The 17,861-nt window shown below is 38.3% G+C and overlaps 7 protein-coding genes across 7 annotated transcripts; 4 read left to right on the top strand and 3 right to left on the bottom strand.

Moving 5' to 3' along the window:
- Positions 1 to 620: 620 nt before the first annotated feature.
- On the top strand, positions 621 to 1,645 carry KQ657_000562 (uncharacterized protein; the record flags this gene model as incomplete). The annotated part of the gene is made up of 2 exons (XM_043191400.1): positions 621 to 625; positions 766 to 1,645. The coding sequence occupies 2 exons, from the start codon at positions 621 to 623 to the stop codon at positions 1,643 to 1,645; spliced, it is 885 nt and encodes a 294-aa protein (XP_043049043.1).
- A 170-nt stretch (positions 1,646 to 1,815) lies between these two features.
- Positions 1,816 to 3,030, bottom strand: ANP1 (Anp1p; the record flags this gene model as incomplete). Its single annotated transcript, XM_043191399.1, has 1 exon — positions 1,816 to 3,030. The coding sequence occupies one exon, from the start codon at positions 3,028 to 3,030 to the stop codon at positions 1,816 to 1,818; it is 1,215 nt and encodes a 404-aa protein (XP_043049042.1).
- A 1,390-nt stretch (positions 3,031 to 4,420) lies between these two features.
- Positions 4,421 to 5,588, top strand: PGA58 (Pga58p; the record flags this gene model as incomplete). Its single annotated transcript, XM_043191398.1, has 2 exons — positions 4,421 to 4,428; positions 5,333 to 5,588. The coding sequence occupies 2 exons, from the start codon at positions 4,421 to 4,423 to the stop codon at positions 5,586 to 5,588; spliced, it is 264 nt and encodes an 87-aa protein (XP_043049041.1).
- A 170-nt stretch (positions 5,589 to 5,758) lies between these two features.
- CCC2 (Cu(2+)-transporting P-type ATPase) lies at positions 5,759 to 9,235 on the bottom strand (the record flags this gene model as incomplete). Its single annotated transcript, XM_043191397.1, has 1 exon — positions 5,759 to 9,235. The coding sequence occupies one exon, from the start codon at positions 9,233 to 9,235 to the stop codon at positions 5,759 to 5,761; it is 3,477 nt and encodes a 1,158-aa protein (XP_043049040.1).
- Positions 9,236 to 10,166: 931 nt separating this feature from the next.
- KQ657_000558 (U4/U6-U5 snRNP complex subunit) lies at positions 10,167 to 11,837 on the bottom strand (the record flags this gene model as incomplete). Its single annotated transcript, XM_043191396.1, has 1 exon — positions 10,167 to 11,837. The coding sequence occupies one exon, from the start codon at positions 11,835 to 11,837 to the stop codon at positions 10,167 to 10,169; it is 1,671 nt and encodes a 556-aa protein (XP_043049039.1).
- Positions 11,838 to 12,860: 1,023 nt separating this feature from the next.
- KQ657_000557 (uncharacterized protein) lies at positions 12,861 to 14,444 on the top strand (the record flags this gene model as incomplete). The annotated part of the gene is made up of 1 exon (XM_043191395.1): positions 12,861 to 14,444. The coding sequence occupies one exon, from the start codon at positions 12,861 to 12,863 to the stop codon at positions 14,442 to 14,444; it is 1,584 nt and encodes a 527-aa protein (XP_043049038.1).
- Positions 14,445 to 14,831: 387 nt separating this feature from the next.
- On the top strand, positions 14,832 to 17,795 carry KQ657_000556 (uncharacterized protein; the record flags this gene model as incomplete). The annotated part of the gene is made up of 1 exon (XM_043191394.1): positions 14,832 to 17,795. The coding sequence occupies one exon, from the start codon at positions 14,832 to 14,834 to the stop codon at positions 17,793 to 17,795; it is 2,964 nt and encodes a 987-aa protein (XP_043049037.1).
- Positions 17,796 to 17,861: the final 66 nt, after the last annotated feature.

Below are 17,861 nucleotides of genomic sequence, written 5' to 3'. Positions count from 1 at the left end.
TTACTTAATTAGTCTGATGTTTAGTTCGTACGTGCACGAACTCAAATGCATACATCTTCAAAGCAACCTAAACCAGATGAATGCCAGTTTGCGTTCTTAGCCCAAGCAAAGGTTTGGATCTCGGAGATGATTGCTGGTGGAGATGATTGCTAGCCTTTAGGTTTAATCCATGACGAATGTCGAAACCACTGATTTAATGATCTCATATGGAGTTCCTGCCTGTAGGTATTGGATCTTCGCCCTATAATATGGCTGCGAATTTTACATAGTTTTATGCAATTAATTATAAATGTATGGTTCCATTAGTAAATTTCCTAAGACATGGTATTAAAGCTAGCATTAAATCGTTATACGAGGTCCATTGATCTTTTTTATTATTTTCGATTACGATACTCATGAATAACTTATCGATCATTATTTATATCGTGTGCTCTTATTGTCTTCCAATTTTTTTTTAGTTGGTCTCCTTATCTGACGGCGCTTCCATAAAGAATGGACAAAATGTTCCTATAAAGTACGGCTTAAATGATTACTTCTTGGTCAAACCCTTCTTCCATTCTTCTCCGCTTCCACTACTACTACTTCCATAGCCAGTAAACCAGCTAGTGTACTTACTTGAGATGTTGTACATGCTAGTTCAAAATGCTGGCGAGCCCATTACGTCGCCCTTAAGAACTCTGATCTCAGGAGTTATGGGATGCACATCGTATGTAAAAAAGTCACCACCTAAAATAAAAAAATCAATACTTACTAACAATTAACTAGTTTGGCATGCTGGATCGTATTACTTATGCCCCAGTTAATAGAACAATGGAGACTTAAATCCGCAGAAGGTATTGCCATTGGGTTCATTTCGATTTGGTTTCTCGGCGATGTCTTTAACCTCACTGGAGCCTTTCTCGCTCATCTTTTACCCGAAGTTGTGTTTCTTGCCGTATGGTTCTGTTTTGCTGATTTTCTCATGATCTTCAGTTACGTCTATTATACTTATATCTATAAGAAGCACCATCATCCTCATCACGATAGAAGTCGTTCGTCAAACAGTTTGTCTCCAAACAATTCTCATCATCATCCTCACCACCATCATCACCAATTGGAACATGATGCTGCTGACGAGAATGAAGCTTTATTGAGAAGACGCAGCAGTACCATAACAAACATTGCATTGGAACCCTCAAACCATTCTATTTGGACAAGATATGTTCTTCCAATTTTTTTCGTGGTAGCAGCAGGTGCGATGGGTTATTTCGTCAGTACTCCCTCTAGCCAATCATCTCCACCAAATGGTGAACTTCCAGCTCCAATTGATGACGGCGGAATTAATGTTTTGGCTCAAATCTTTGGATATTTGTCTGCTATTCTTTACTTGGGAGCTCGGATTCCTCAAATCATTCAAAACTATCAACGGAAATCTGTCTATGGTTTATCCTTGTTGTTCTTCTTGTTCCTGACCTTGGGTAACTTGACATATGCTGGTCAAATCTTATTCTACAGATCTGATAGTAAGTACATTTTGTTGAATTTGAGTTGGCTTTTGGGATCCTTAGGTACCATCTTTGAAGATTGTATCATTTTTGCACAATTTTATGTGTATGGTGATAATGAGGGTAAAGAAGTTGATGACCATGAAGCCATCATTGGTTAAGTTAAGCCAAGCTTTCTTCTTTATTATTTACAACCATTCAATTTAGATTATCCAACTCAATAATATCTATATCTCTTGGTACATTTTAAAAAACTATATAATTGTAAAAGTAGGGTTATAGCAGAAACAAAAATATATATGCAAAATTTAATATGAATAAATCGAATAGATCACGGCACGAAATCAGCCAATTGCTTCTTTGTGCCAGTCTTTTCTTTGATCTTCCAGTCGTCCATTCCAGACCAATCCACATCAATGTCCCGCATATTAGATAAATCAGTATTTTTCAAATACGATAACTTCTGTTTCAACCAGTCCTTTTGAACATCATCAAAAGCAACATCCCATACTTTATCATAAACCTTTTTAATCTTTGCTTCTTCCTTTTGTCTTACTTCTTCTAATGCCATCCATTCCATATGTTTCAAATCATCACTTGAAGGTTCATAAATATGCCAAATGACATAATGAGGAAGCCCAACCACAGAATAACCCATTCTCCTGGATAATTTACCAAATGCTTCTGTTTCTGCATGCTTTTCAAATGAAAATGCTGGGAAATGTGAACCAGATCTGAAAACTTGAGCTTTGGTAAGAATTGAAACACCTCCAATACCATCCAATTCCATTTCAACTTCTGGATCTCCATAAGGATCACGTAAATAAGCCAAATGTGGACGCCATGTTTGATATTCAACATATCCTTCAACAATACATGCATCCTCATCCAATGTTTCTGCCAATTGTAACCCCCCATCTGATTCTTGCCACGAATTTAAATCATAAGGTTGTTGATTACCCAACCAATCTGGAAGTGGTCTCCAAACATTGGGAACAATGACATCCTTATCATGATGCATTAAATCTTCTAAAATGGTTTGAGGGACGGTCTCAACATCAGCATCTCTCCAATAAATAAAACTATGATATGGTTTGACTGCAACTGTCCAAAGCCAATTACGAGCTCTAGCCATTAATTTACGACGAGGTCCTTGTGCGGCAAACCCATGACGGTCAGAGAACCCCTGACCAATGACTTGACCGAAATCCTTTTCAAAGATTTCTATTTCACCAAAGTGCATGGATGGATCAGGATCATTTTGCAATAATTGCAAATGTTTAACAAGTGCTCCCATTGTGTCATCAGAAGAATCGGATACAAGGAAGGCCAAATCAATAAGATTATGAGGATAAGTTAAGTTTTTCATATGACCGAAAAACATTGGTAAATGAGCTTCTGCATCTCTTAATGGAACACAGAATAACACTCTTTCTTCTCTTTGCCAACCATCTGCAGAACCTTTATAGTTAGCCAAATCAAAATATTGGACGTTGGTATTTTTGGAAAATTCAGGGGAATATTGACTCAGACTAGGAATAAACATCAATTTTAGTATGATAATTAAGACTACCACAAAGGTCACAGCCAAGTATTTAAAACGATCCACCAAGCTTTGAAACCCGCGTAGTTCTTTTGAAGTTCTATCAATTGTTAGTAGATACTCTTTAAATAAAGTCACTAATATAATTTATACGTACTTTTCATACGGTTCCATAATTGAAATATGCTATATCCACATAAATGTCCACCAATATGATTTGGTAATATTAATTATTTTGTTCACGTTTTAAAAATAGACCTGTCAGTTCTCTTCAAAATCAATCAACAGGATACGAGCTCGCTTCTCTATATAAAAACACCAAAACCTCAAAAACGTGATGCGCTCAACAGTCTTCTGCTGCTTGATGAAGGCCTTTAAGTTTAGAAGATTTTAGAACGACTATAGTAGGAGAACTTCGTAGTATGTATAAGGAGGTGTGTGTATTTTGTCGATGTCCGATAGATTTTTTCCGGATCGAAAAACCCACGACATTTTTAATGTACAATGTTTGGAATGCGACGACATTACGTAACCGTTTTCGTTGTTTTTTCTCCACTTAGTGTCACGTTTGAACTTCGATTAATAAAGATACGTAAAACACTTGTGGTCGTCAACCAAACTTGGCGGGAGACTACATCGGTCAAAAGGAAGTAAGGATGTTCAAGATAACAAGCCAACAAATTGAAACCACTTCGGGTTTCAGAATACCATCAATCATTAGCGGGTTGCAAATTTCAACCATCCATCTTAAACGGCTGTACCTTGCGACAAATCTCCGATGGAATTATGAACCAGTACACGTTCTTTTCTGCTTTTCCATATGAAGTATCTCATCACGTATCTCATCTTGAAAATGAAAAGCTATGTCACGTGACAGTTTTAGGTTTAGTGCCGATAGACATTCTCTTGTCTGTATATTTTCAGTCGAAAAGAAAGAAGACTGCACTAGCTAAGATATGGTTAATACTTGAAAGACTATTAATGCGAGCTCCAGTATCGCTCATCCCCCTCGGATAACACAACAGTAAATAGTACACTAGTAAACTACGCCTCCCATTTATACATAGCGAGTTCCCTATTTCAGTAGAGATACATTGTGCTAAGAAAGGTATAATTTCGCATGAAATAATTCCGACAAAATAACCTCTCTTAAAATGCAACAAAAGGATTGCATATTATGGATACTGTGTATCCAAAAGCTCCAACTTGTAGTCGCACCAATAGTTGATGGCTCAATGGAAATTTTTGGTGTTCTCCAACTTCTTCCCTTAAGTGACCACAACTGGCAAGAGCAGCTGACATAGAAACTCAAATTCATTGTCGATCTAAACGCGTACCCTATTGAGCCATCGTATTGAGTAACTAAACCCGCTACGTGCGGTGTTTACGAGTAATGTTTAAGTTAAGTTTCTATTTGTTTGCCAACATACTTTCAGTGTTTTGCAATATCAGGTATAAGCCCCGATTCCACGTAAACAACCGAATTTTAGTACAAAACTTTAATCTTTGTAACACTTGTACTTACACCACATAAGGAAAAGAGTTAGCACTTGCAATGAGGAACACTTCGTTGATGTTTACGATGGGTGCTATAAATCAATTTGAATTGAAGGGAGGGGGAAAGGTGTGTACCTCTTTGTATTTTGTATCTTACCAACATTGCAAAACATATGAATGAATGTTAAGGTTTCTTTCTATGTTCTATGCCAATTATTCTGATTCAAATCTACTGACAACGTCGAAAACATGGTATGACTATGGCCATTGCTCTGGTCACCAACTAAACTTCAGTTCGCGTTACAATAATACCCCATATCTCTCTATATTATATTGACTATCGACTAACTTTAACTTACCATCAGATGACTTGAGAGTCAAGTCATGTACATGGACCTGATCCATGTCGAATCCAAATCGGGTATCTCGATTTCCCTATAGGGAATTAAAAATAATATAACCGAAATTAAAACACGCACTGAACAATGCAAACTTAGATTCATTTATTGAAAAATTAACACAGTGCATTCATGCGGGTGAATAAACATTGCATGAAGACGCGGGTACACGATTGCCCTTTTCTGGTAACAAAAGAAGCTTGGGCAATCTGTTATCTTTATCTCAACCTTAAGCCAATGCACTTACCAAGGATTGGGAGTGACGCCTGTAAGTTGTTATGATCTCACCCTTGTATATCTTAGATTTTGGTAATATATAAAGAGATTTGTTACTCCTAATAAGTTTCGTTTTCTTTCCTTTCTTTCTTCTTTCTTTCCTTATATCATTTTAATATCAATATCCAACTAAGTCTTTCCTTAAACATGCAATTCTCCAGTCTTACTTTGATTGCCGCCTCCGTTGCCGCCGTTTCTGCTTTTAACGTTACTGAAACCAACTACTCCACTCAAGAAGTTACCATCTCTTCTTGTGGTCCAGAAGTGACTGATTGCCCATACACTAACAAGACCGTCCACAACGTCACCTCCACTTTCGAAGGTGCTGCTGCTAAGCCTTTCGCATTCGGTGCTGCTGCTTTGGCTGCCGGTGCTTTGTTGGCTTTGTAGGGAGCTTTCACTCTCCTATCTTAGATACCCCACAGTATTTATTTCCTTCTTTAGTACACTTTAATTGATTCTTTTCATTAATACTCAACGTCCTCAATTATTATTATTATTATTATTATTATTATTATTATTATTATTATTACAAGACTATTATAAAATCATTATTGGCATTAGGATCGATCCAAAAGTTCATAAGAATTGGGTGGAGTGCTTGTTCTATTCCAAATCCGAGATGCAAACTGGTGCAAGGGTCTAGTAGGAGCAGAATAGCCTCTTCTGGGTAGTAAAAAGTCTTCTTTTGTTCCCAGTTTTAAATTCACTGTAGTTCCAACGTCCAGCTCCTCATCGATCTTAAACTCATGATCAATAGCACCTACTCTTTCAATTTTAGCAGGACGGAACCACTTCAATGTTAACGACGATAAAACCACACTCACACTGCTCATCATCATAGCACACCCAGCAGCAATAGGTGGGAGCATGATATTCCATTTCAAGAAAAGTCCCATGGCAAATGGTAACATAATGATATTGTAAACTGCAGCCCAAAGAAAGTTCATCTTCAACTTTCTTAATGTCATTGAGGCCAATTTTAATGCATTGACAACTCCACTTAAATCATCATGTGCTAAAATCACAATGTCTGCTGATTCCATAGCAATATCAGATCCGGTACTAATGGCCATAGATACATCTGCTTGTGCCAATGCGGGAGCATCATTAATTCCATCCCCAATAAAGCAAACTCGACATCCAAAACGTTCTTTGACATCATTGATAACTTTATCCTTCTCAATTGGCGAGACTTCACTAAACACATTGCTAGATGGAATACCAATATCTTTTGCTATACGTTCTGCGACCACGTGATTATCACCAGTCACCATCCCCACTTCATATGTCTTTTGAAGGTGTTTAACAACATCTCTGGCATTCTTTTTAAGGGAATCTGCAAGTTGTAACGTTCCATGGAACTTTTGATCAATAATAACATGAGCAATACTTCCAAGTACCTCTGCTTGAACTTCGTACTCTTCAACCAAGGGGATAAGTGCTGGAAATAAGTCTTTAACTAATTTGGAGTTACCAACCAATATATCATGAGTATCAACTGTCCCAGAAACACCCATTCCAGGGTAAACATGGAAATTACTCACAACACATTCGACTCTATCATGAGAGAAGGACAACCCAAGTTGTTTCCTTGATTCCGCGACAATGGCCTGTGCTATTGGATGCTCTGAATTCATCTCCACGCCAGCAACTAAATGCCACCAGTTTCTGGTGTCCTTGAATTCAGTAATTTCATAATTGACAACTTGCATCTCACCAGTCGTCAAGGTACCTGTCTTGTCAAACAAAATCACTTGAACAGTGTCTGCTTTTTCTAACACTTCACCACCCTTGATTAATACTCCATGTGTTGCACCAACACCAGTACCAACCATGATTGCAGTGGGAGCAGCCAAACCAAGAGCACAAGGGCAAGCTACAACCACCACACTAATTGAAATCTTCAAACAAATGAAAAACTTCTCTTCCGGTCCAAGGAAAACTTTGGGAAGCATTTTGGGTGCTACTAGAGTCAACGTGATCCAGAAGAAAAGTGTAAGCAGTGCAAGAATAAGGACTGTGGGAACAAATCTAGCTGCTAACCAATCAGCATATCTTTGAACTGGTGCTTTATTAACCTGAGATACTTTCACCAAGTTAATGATTTGTTGCAATTGTGACTTCTTCCCCAGCCTGGTGACTTTGATATGAATCAAAGAAGCACCGTTAACAGAACCACCGATAACAGCATCACCAATACCTCTGAAAACAGGTAATGACTCACCAGTGATTAAAGATTCATCTATTTCACATTCACCGAAGCAAATAATCCCATCAGCAGGAACTTTGGCTCCAGGAACCACAATAGCCACATCGTTCTTCTGTATTAAGTCAACCGAGATGTCACGTAATGCCAAAGACTTCAACTCACTAGGATTATCATGATGGACAACGTCGTATTCATGAGGATCTTGAACGATAGTGCACAGGTTGGGAGCTAAAGCCATCAATTGTGAAAGTGCAGTCAGGGTTGCGCCTTTAGCTTTGTTCTCCAATAATTTCCCCAACGAAATAAATGTAACTAACATTAAACTTGTATCGAAAAGGAGCTTTGGTGGATTGTTTTTTGTTCCATACCAAACACTAACAAAGATGTAGAACACACTAAAATAGTATGAGATACTCGTTGAAATGCAAACTAAAACGTCCATTGTAGCAGACTTACCACGATTATTGATGAAATGCAAGAACTTTTTGTTGAAAACTTTGGCCAATACAAACTGATTATAAGTTGCCAATGCAAACTCAATCAAAGATACCAAATAACAACCATCAAATAGCATAGTTGTTTCTCTCCAAAATTTGATGTTTTGAGTATGGGTCATCACCATAACTGGGATGCCAACTAATAATGCTTGAAAAAGATTGGATTTCCAGTATTGGATTTCCTTCACTCTGCTTAAAAGCTTTAGTTGAGCAGTGTAAGATTGATCAATTGAATTGAGAATAGCAAACTGGAATGCTCCACTTTGTATTTGATTTAGAGCATCAAAAATGTCTCTAATTCCAACTTCATTTGAGTCGTAGGTAACGTATAATTCATCAACCAAATTTTCATTTTCTTCAACAGAGCCATCATGATCATTATTTTGAATTGCTCTTAATGTTTCCGAATTAGCATAAGTGACTAAATGATTCCTTCTTCGATTGACGAAAGCAACTTTAAAGTCGATAATGCCAGGTAATTGTTGAACAACAGCTTCAATGTCATAAGATAATCGTTCCAAATCAGTATCTTCTGTGATACCAAATATTTCCATGCTAATATCATCAATTGTATCTTCTGCAGAATCTTCAACAGATGGTGATTCAGGCATACTTCCCACAACAACAGCTTCAAACCCACAATCCTTTATAATTGTACAAATAGCTTCGACACCAAGGTTTTCATTGTGTATAACACATGCCTCATTAGTTAATAATGACACACTTGCCAGTATAACATTAGGATTTGATTCCAAAGCTTGCGTTATAGATGCACTACACGAAGCACAAGTCATTCCCGATACATTTACGGTTGTTTTGAACATTTGCAGTTTGAGGCTTGATGTCAATTGTTTTGAGCTCTCTATAGTTGCCTCAAAGCCTCGGGTCTCCACCTTTTCAAGTAACTGTTCCAGTGTCACAGCTGAATCATGTTCAACTAATGCAGTATCTGTCAATAAGGATACACTTACATTAGAAACACCATTTACAGCTTCTAATGCCTCGGTAATTCCCGCAGAACATGCTCCACAGGTCATGCCGGAGATAGACAACTTTGTCACCATCTTGGAAGCAACAGGTGCCTCCGGGACTTTCCTCGTAGAACTAGTGACTTTAGCTTCAAACCCACAACCCTTAACCACATCTATTATTTCAGGTGCGGAGATGATTTTAGAGTCAAATTGGATCTTCGCCTCTTCTGTAAGAAGAGACACATCCGCTTTTCGGATCCCTTCGGTACCTTCCAAAGCTTCTGTAAGACTAGCAGAACAACTTCCACATGTCATCCCCGACACCAGTAGTGTTATACCTTGGGAGAACTCTTCCATGCTAATGTTTGATTGCGTTCTCTTCTACTATTTATTTAAGAATGCGATGTATCAGAAGATGATGATGGTCCGCACAAAGATACCCGTACTGAATAAATTAAACGTTATGAGTCAGCAAGAGACTTTTTCCTCTTCCTCTTCCTCTTCTTCTTGGGTTATATACAACCGGTAACTGCCTCTCCGTCAAACTCCTACTAAAGAAGAAACACGGGGATCTCTGCTGGCCGAATTACTTGACTTGGTTGTCTTTAAAATAGGTGACACAAAAGCACTTTATCTTTTTAATCGGTCCCCGAAGATCGGCCTGTGGAATACAGTCACCCCAGCAATGATTAATAGTAGTGTAACATTAGTAATAGTAATACGGGAGAGAATGAGACACAAGAGCCAGTGAAAGGATTCTATTAATGAAGTATGGTTTAGTATGGTGTAGTTAGGCGCAGTCAGTCTGGTCACATTCTACAGTTAGCTTACTTAACGAAGTATACAGAATAGTGCAAGGTGATGCAGATGGTGTTCCCTATTTACGAGTGGAATTACTTGATGTGTTCAGGATGTCAAAAGAGATGATTATAAATTATTTCACTGGGTGCAGGAAGGCAAGACTGTATAGTTATTATAGATGACCTTAAGTAGGACACATTAAGTAAGAGAAGCTCACACCTTATGTAAGTCAAAGATTAGTGCACATTCCTGCTGCACTAAGGGCTAAAGGTGGACCTATTGCGGATCTACTAACTGCGGACCTGTACTTCATTCCTCAAGGCAGACCTTTAACCATTCAATATTTAATGGGGCAATGTGATGTTGTGGCTCGCATTCTGATTGGCCAAACTCTGAGTTTACTGCTTTTGTATGTAGTACATTACTAAGAATGCAGTTACAACTTCTGTATACAGCATTACAATATATTATACTATATGTTCTGTAATCACCTTTTCTTAGATCCGTGGAATTTATGTGAAAGATGTTTGAACGCCCCTTTGGTATCCAATTCCTTCCCTTCATCATCTTTATATTGCAATACAACTTTGGGATTGAAACTAGTAATCTCAGAGGTTCCATTAACAAGATTCTTGGCTTGTAATCGTTCATCTAGCAAAGTCTCATACCGTTTCTCCTTCTCTTCTTTAGATAACTTTTTGTACGATTTATCTTTTGAAAGTTCCTCTTCAAGAATCCGCTCTTCCACTGAAATCTGGAACCTCATAAGCTCAGCCTTCCTTCGAGCAACTCTTTGAACTCTTTCGCTTTTAGCCCGTTCTTCATCTTGTACTTGAAGAATATTTCTTTGTTGCAATAATCGTAATGTGCTCCCAATTCCATCCCCAATAGCTTGTTCCAGATCTGGATTAACGTCAGTCTTATCTCCGGTAGTATCTCCGGTCGTTCTCGTAGCTGTTTTCACTTTCTCTTCTTCCTTCTTAATGGGTGACTCGTTTTGCTTTTCAACAGCTTGGGTTGGTTCCATTGGCGTAGTAATTTCCGTTTCCTCTGTTTCCTCTGCCTTATTATTGTCAATTGGCAATACTCTGGAGCTGAGTGAGTTGAGAAACTCAGAGTTATCATCATAAATAATTCCACCGACGAATGCACTACTAATTTCCTCCTCTAATTCTTCGTTCCGTTGAAGCTTCTTGATTTCTAATGCAATGTCTTCAGCTTTCATTTTCCCTCGGGATTGCTGTTGCCTACGCCGACGTTGTAACGACATAAGATTAGAAAATTCATCCTCTTCATCAGGTCCTTGATTATGAAAATTTTCTAGTTTGACCTCTTGAATAGAAGGAACATCAGCTGAATTTTCGTCAAAAATGCTATCTAGTCGATCAATTTTCTTCTTCTTTTCTTTCTTCTTTATCCTTTTAAATGACTTCTTTGTTTCTGGTCGACTCTGGTCGAGTTCTTCTTGATCTTCTTCAAATATATGCTTCAAGGACTCTGTTTTACTCTCTTCTTTTGACTTTAGCTTATCGTTGGCAGCGACGTGTGATACAATTCGTATCCCCTTCGATGGTGCCAGAACTAAGTCATTCTGAAGTTCTTCCTCCATAAACCCACCAAACTTCCTGTGATGTCTGTCTGCAATCTTACGTTCTTCTTCTTCACGAGCTCGTGTCTTTTCACGTAGTATAATCTTCTCATTCACCAATTCATCACCTTCGTCATCATCTTCATCTTCTCCGTCCACAAAAATTGACTTATCCCCAAGAGTTAACACGGTATTCGACTCCAATGCTTCAATATCTGCCTCTAAATGGGAAACAGACACTTCTGGAATTGGTTGTTCTTGTATTGTTGTGGTAGCCTTAACATTTGAATGTGTGTTTGCCTTCTCTTGCTTCCCTATTTGGTCGAGTTGATTGAGAAAGTCCATTGTAGACATTTCCTCATCATCCTGGCGACTTTCCTCTTCGTCAAGATATTGAATCTTAACTGGTTGTAATTTAGTCCGCTTCCGACGTGGTTCCTCAGGAAGTTCATCTCCTCGCGACCGTAACTCTCTTTCACTTGCGACTTTAGGTATCGGTATAGGCTTCAATCCTATACTGACTCGAAGTCGATTGGTCTCTTCTAGCGATAGACTAATATCCTTCCCCATTGAGAGTATTATGTATGTGTGCTTAAGTTTGTAAGTAGAGATCTATAAGTGAAGATGGCTTTCGAATTGGTTTTAGTGGTATCGCGATGAGGGACAAAAGTCTCAAGGGACCCCCCTTGAGAGCGCACACATCGAAAGAGGTGGAAATCAAAGCTTCATTACAAGTAAACAAATACTACAACTCGTAATACCAATGCTACTACTCTATACCTCTAATGCATTGGTGAACTATTGAATAGACAAGTGAACTTACTCTAAACTTGTTTCACAAGCAATAGGTTCTAAGAGGGAGCTCATTCTAAAAAGGAGATAGCCATGACGAGAGATAAGAAGCTGATTAAAATACACACATTAGGATGGATTTGTAATGTCATTATACTATCTTATGGCACTAATAAAGGGATATGACAACTGTTTGCACGACGTCGTTGCATTGTTGTTCTAAAGCCCGAAGATGGGCCAGAGCCACACATATCTTCAAGAGAGGAGCGTAAGCTAAACAACCAGCATCAGATGGCATATTGGAAATACAGGACTATCATATAGAAATAACATGCTGAATAGAGCTTCTCTAACCACGGCGAGATTCGTGAACAGGTTAGTATTACTTGAATATTTAAAGTTTCGCATACACCCTTATGACCGGAACACTACGAGCATGCATAGGCTTTCCTTTTCCGGCATAACACAAATTGTAACCTTCCTGATAGTGTCAAAGCCCGTGATAATCATCCCTTATAGCGTGCTCATCCCAGTATCCCTTTGTTAGAAACAATGGTCAAACTATGGCCGTTTCTTCCGCTTTGTATCCTTCTTTGACAGGTGAAAAGTTCCTATCGCCGAATGGTATAGATACGCTACATAATAGCCGCATGATGTAACCACAAGTGCTGATTAGGTGATTACAACACAAAAGATAACAGAAACAACATTTATAGAGTAGAATGTACGCCACAGTAAGTTATATTTAAGTGGGTGCGATATTTAGTTTGCTGCAAATGGTTAATCAGAAGGAACACCATAATGAGTATTAAACGGACAGAGTTAATAGATATAAGTTTAGCCAAAGAAGAATCTCTGGAACTGCCAGCCCCTGAAGGCTACAGAATAGTTCCATCTCGTGATGCAGATACCACTTTACGGTTCTTGGAGGACCATGACCATGACGTACCTGAGATCACTCCAGAACAAGAGAAACGGTTAAGAAGAAAAGTTATGATTATAGTGGTAGGATTGACGTCTCTCGTTAATCTTATACTATATTCCGATAAAGCTGTAGCTTCTTATGCTTCCATCTTTGAGTTCTGGCAAGACACCGGACTCACACAGAATAAGTATAATAATTCCAATACACTTTTCTATGTCGGGTATATCATTGGGCAACTCAATACTATTCTTATCCAAAAGGTGCCTGTGGGACGACTTTTGACGTTGTTAACATTTGTTTGGTCTGTGATCATCTTTTTACATTGTGCTGTTTATAACGTTTCAGGTGTCTATGCCATTAGATTCTTCTTAGGGTTTGTTGAAAGTATTGCCTTACCAGTGTTGAATACCACTATGGGTCAATTCCTTTTAAAGGAAGAAAAGGCTGCTACATCACCAATCTTCTATTCAACTTGCTTGGGGGTTACTATCCCAGTAGGTTTCATTGCTTATGGGTTATTGAATATTTCCAATCCTCCAATTCATATATGGAAGTTGTTCATGATCACAATTGGAGGGTTAACTTTCCTTGTACTGGTTGTGGTGTTCTTTTTTTACCCTAATAATCCAACTGATGCTTGGTTTTTAACCACTGAAGAAAAAGTATGGGTCATTAGAAGGGTTCAAAGAAATACCGCCACCTCGATTGAGCAAAAAGTAATCAAAAGATATCAAGTGATTGAAGCCTTGAAGGACCCTGTGTCTTGGTTATTTGGAGGATTCTTTTTACTTCAACAATTGGCAAACAACTTAACTTATCAACAGAACCTTTTGTTTACTAGCATTGGGAATATCTCCAACTTGGATTCAACATTGGTCTCTGTTGCTTCTGGAGGATTTGCAGTGGTCATGTGTGTAATTGCTACTACTACTTTACTTTATTTCCCCAATCTTAGTGCCTTTTCTGTTGTGTTCTGGACAATACCTTCGTTTGCAGCATCTATTGCCGTAGCCACTTTACCATGGAACAAACACATTGCACTTTTAGCCATGCTTTGCTTGGCCTCTCCATTGTTTGGTATTCCCTGGATTCTTATGTTTAGTTGGAACACTTCCACTGCTGGGGGATATACCAAGAAGCTTACCAGAAGTATTATTGTGATGATAGCGTATGCTGTTTCCAACATTATATCTCCTCAATTATGGCAAGGGAGAGATGCTCCAAGATATAGACCAGCTTGGATTGTTCAGATTGTGCTCTCTTTCTTTTTAGCACCCCTTCTCGCACTTGTTATTTGGGTGATATTGAAGCGTCGTAACATCGAACGGTTGAAGAAGTTAGAGTCTGGAGAAACCTCGGTTTTTGGGTTCGTAGAAGAGGATGGTCAAAAGGTGAAGGTGAACGTAGCAGCGTTAGATTTAACTGATAAGGAGAATGAAGCATTCATTTATCCATTATAGATATATATAATAGAAAGTAATATTTATTGGTGATACTTTTATAATTAATATGAAGCGAGTAGGTAATAGTAGTTACATTAATATGGTAAAAAACGTACCGCTGATGAAACTATATATGAGTTTTGTATACTATTGACTTTAATAACTACTAACAGTAAAATTGATTGCGTAATGCGGATTATCTAAGACCGTTACCGTTTCAAGAGACACACAATGGATTATGTTATCAGTAACTGCCTTCATCATCATCATCTCCTTGGCTGTAAATGGTGTTAGGGTCTTTGCGCGGTGCGAAAAATAAAACCCTGAATCCAAACATAAACAATTAGATCATCATCGTCTTCTTCCTACACTACCATCCAGTACTGATATGATGAAGGGGTAACTATGACTTGGAACCTTTCAATTGATAAGATAATAGGTACCTCTACCACCAGCGCTGCCCAATGGACAGTACAAGGAAATCATATAGCATATACTGTGAGTAATGGTATTGTTGTTGCTACAATTGATGATGAGAGCCTGCTGCACAAAGTAACACAGCAACGTTTCTTCTGTGCCAATAATTCACTTAAACCTTCCCCTCCAGTTCTAGGTTCTGATTGCATATTAGAACCTGAAGAGGTATGCAAAGATTCTTTTGGATATCCTAAGGGAGGAGACCCTATAATAATTCACAACAGAGAAGAGGATGATTTTAGCGGTGGTTCATTCGATCCCAACACCCCAACACCAATGGGTATGGGAGGAACACTAGCAACAACATCACCCTCCAAATTTAAAAAGAGCCGCAACATAAGTAGTTTGGCACTTTCTCCCAATGGTAGACTATTGGCAGTGGGAGAATCAGGACACCAGCCCCGGATCCTAATATACTCTTTAGCCCCGGAACTGGATTTGACTCCGATAATGCAAGTGTTTGAACATTCCTTTGGAATTCAGCATTTGCAATTTTCCCCTGATCTGAAGTTATTGGTCAGCTTGGGGGTGGTTAGCGATGGCTTTATTAATGTGTGGAAAATTGGTTCTTCCTTCATTTCCCTTTTATCTCTGAACAAATGCACTTCTTTGGTGAATCAAATTGTTTGGAAGAATCCACTTTCGTTTGTAACTTTGGGTTTAAGGTTTATTAAAATATGGCATGTCGAAGGTAATAAGGTGCTAAAGGGTCGTAATGTTATTCTTGGACCATTGGTGAACTCAAACTTTGTTTCAGGTCAAGCAATAGATATTGAGGAAATAGCAGTGATAACCAGTGAAAACCAGTTAGTGCTTTTGAACACTGCTGATACCAATTTAAAATATATTGATTATAATTTGAAAGATCCAGTCAGCATTACTGGAGATTCCTCTTCTATTTGGATTTTATCAAAAGATGGAACTATTAATCATACTCCAATTGATCTTTTACAAATAAGCGATGAAATCCCAAAACCAGGACTTATTAAGCAGTCTTCAAGTCCGTTAAAAATGGACTCCATGAAGGCACATCCTGATACTATTCAAGAAATCATTAACATAGTTGACCTTAACAATGATTATTTGGTGTATTTAACAGGCTCCAAAGGAATTAAGTTATTCAACAAAAACGACAAGACTGTTTCGAACCTAACAATTCCAGTAATACCAAATTTGGCAGGTCTTGATCAAATTGAAGGGGGGTTGAAGATTATGGCACTTGCCGTGAGTGGCGAAGTAAAATTAATCAATATAGAAAATGATGATCTACAAATAACGGATGTGTTTTGCTTTTCCCAATTCATAGGAAATCCGAGTGGTATTGCCTTTATTTCTGACAACGAGTTAGCCTTGGGGGACAAAGAAGGGAACTTATGTTTCTTCAAGAGTATCAGTGGCTCCGAATACTCACTAAGTCAACAATTCAAAGCTCACTCCTCGGCCATAAATGAAATTGTTCATTTGAATGTCGATGGAACTTCAGTGATTGTAAGTATTGGGCGAGATAGAATGATCCAAGCATTTTCAAAGATTACTGATGAATGGGATTTACTACAAACATTAAATTTACATAATGGAAATCTAACACACTTAGAAGTGGATCGAAAATACTCCAGAATATATGTGGGCTCGCTGGATCGAAGTCTATCCGTTCATTCAATAGTCAAAAATTTAGAAGGAGAGATAACAGTTAAGCTTGATAAGGTTATATCCTTGAGAACTGCTCCCATTGCGGTGAAACTTACAGACCAAGATGTTATCGTTTCAACAAATGATAGAACGCTCCAAATTTATAATAACAAGACTTGCGAATACAAGAGAACGTTGAAGCTATTTAATGAGAAAGATAGTTTATTAATTGAAGAAATGTTGGTACTTGACCAGCAGATCATCGTTTCTTCTTCAGACAGGTCAGTCAGAGTCTTTAATTATTCTCTAGGAAGACCAATTCTGACATTGTGGGGACAACTGGATTTAAGACTTTTCAAAGGCGGAGAAAAGTCTATTTTGGGACTTAATAGCGAAGGGTGTATGATAAGATATACATTTGAGACCCAAGCGATAGATGAACCCATAGTTGCAACAAAAGTTACTAGAAAGATTGTTCCACCAGTCAGGAAATTAACCAACTCATCCATAAGTAGCAGTTCTGATATTTCAAATGGAAGTATCAATCTTTTACCAGCTGAATCGTCTTCAAAGAAAGCAACTCCAAACTCGAGTCCTCGACTTACTGGTGCAACAATTAAAAGACTTGAAGCTCGAGGTATTTCTCCTTCAAGTTTGGTAGGAAGTTCATCTGTTGGACTTGGATCAACTTCAAGACCAAGTTCTCGATCTTCCTCACCTATGAAGCCCTCATTGAATTCACAATTATCATCGGCATCACTAAAATCTCCAATAAAAGATAAGCCGATTCTACGAAGCCCAGGAAAATCGTCTATTATTTCACTGTCTCCTGTGTTTGGAGATAGTCGTCGAATGAGTTCTCCTTCCCGAACTCCCATATCAACATCAACAATTGAAGTTAAATCATCATCTTCGATACGGACGTCTAGGCAAGCCACCTCGTCTCCTTGTAGACCTGGATCAAGAGGTATATGCATCAATAAGCCCCAAATACCTGTTTCACGGTATCTTGAAGTTCTTGATAAGATAATCGAGTCATTGGGTCGTGGAGAGATTGGAGATGAAGATATTCCATTGTTTACCCTGAAGATAGACCATATAAAAACGATTATTGATATTTATGACACTGATGGAAGTGATGTGGAGGCTAACAATGGCAAGACTGCTATCAAAGACTCTACTCAATTACTCGAAGACTACAGTGAAAAGTTGATGCTGATGGTTAAAAGGAAACTAGACGATCTTTCATTTGGTCCGGATTAATAAGTCCGATTGAGTACAACATAATGATTGCTATGAATATATACACAAGAGGGGATGACGGGAGAA

Source organism: Scheffersomyces spartinae (genome assembly GCF_019049425.1).
Source record: "Scheffersomyces spartinae strain ARV_011 chromosome Unknown scaffold_11, whole genome shotgun sequence".
Classification (NCBI taxonomy): Eukaryota; Fungi; Ascomycota; class Pichiomycetes; order Serinales; family Debaryomycetaceae; genus Lizanozyma; species Lizanozyma spartinae.
Note: the sequence above shows the minus strand (reverse complement) of the source record. Positions and strands in the feature narration are given on the sequence as shown.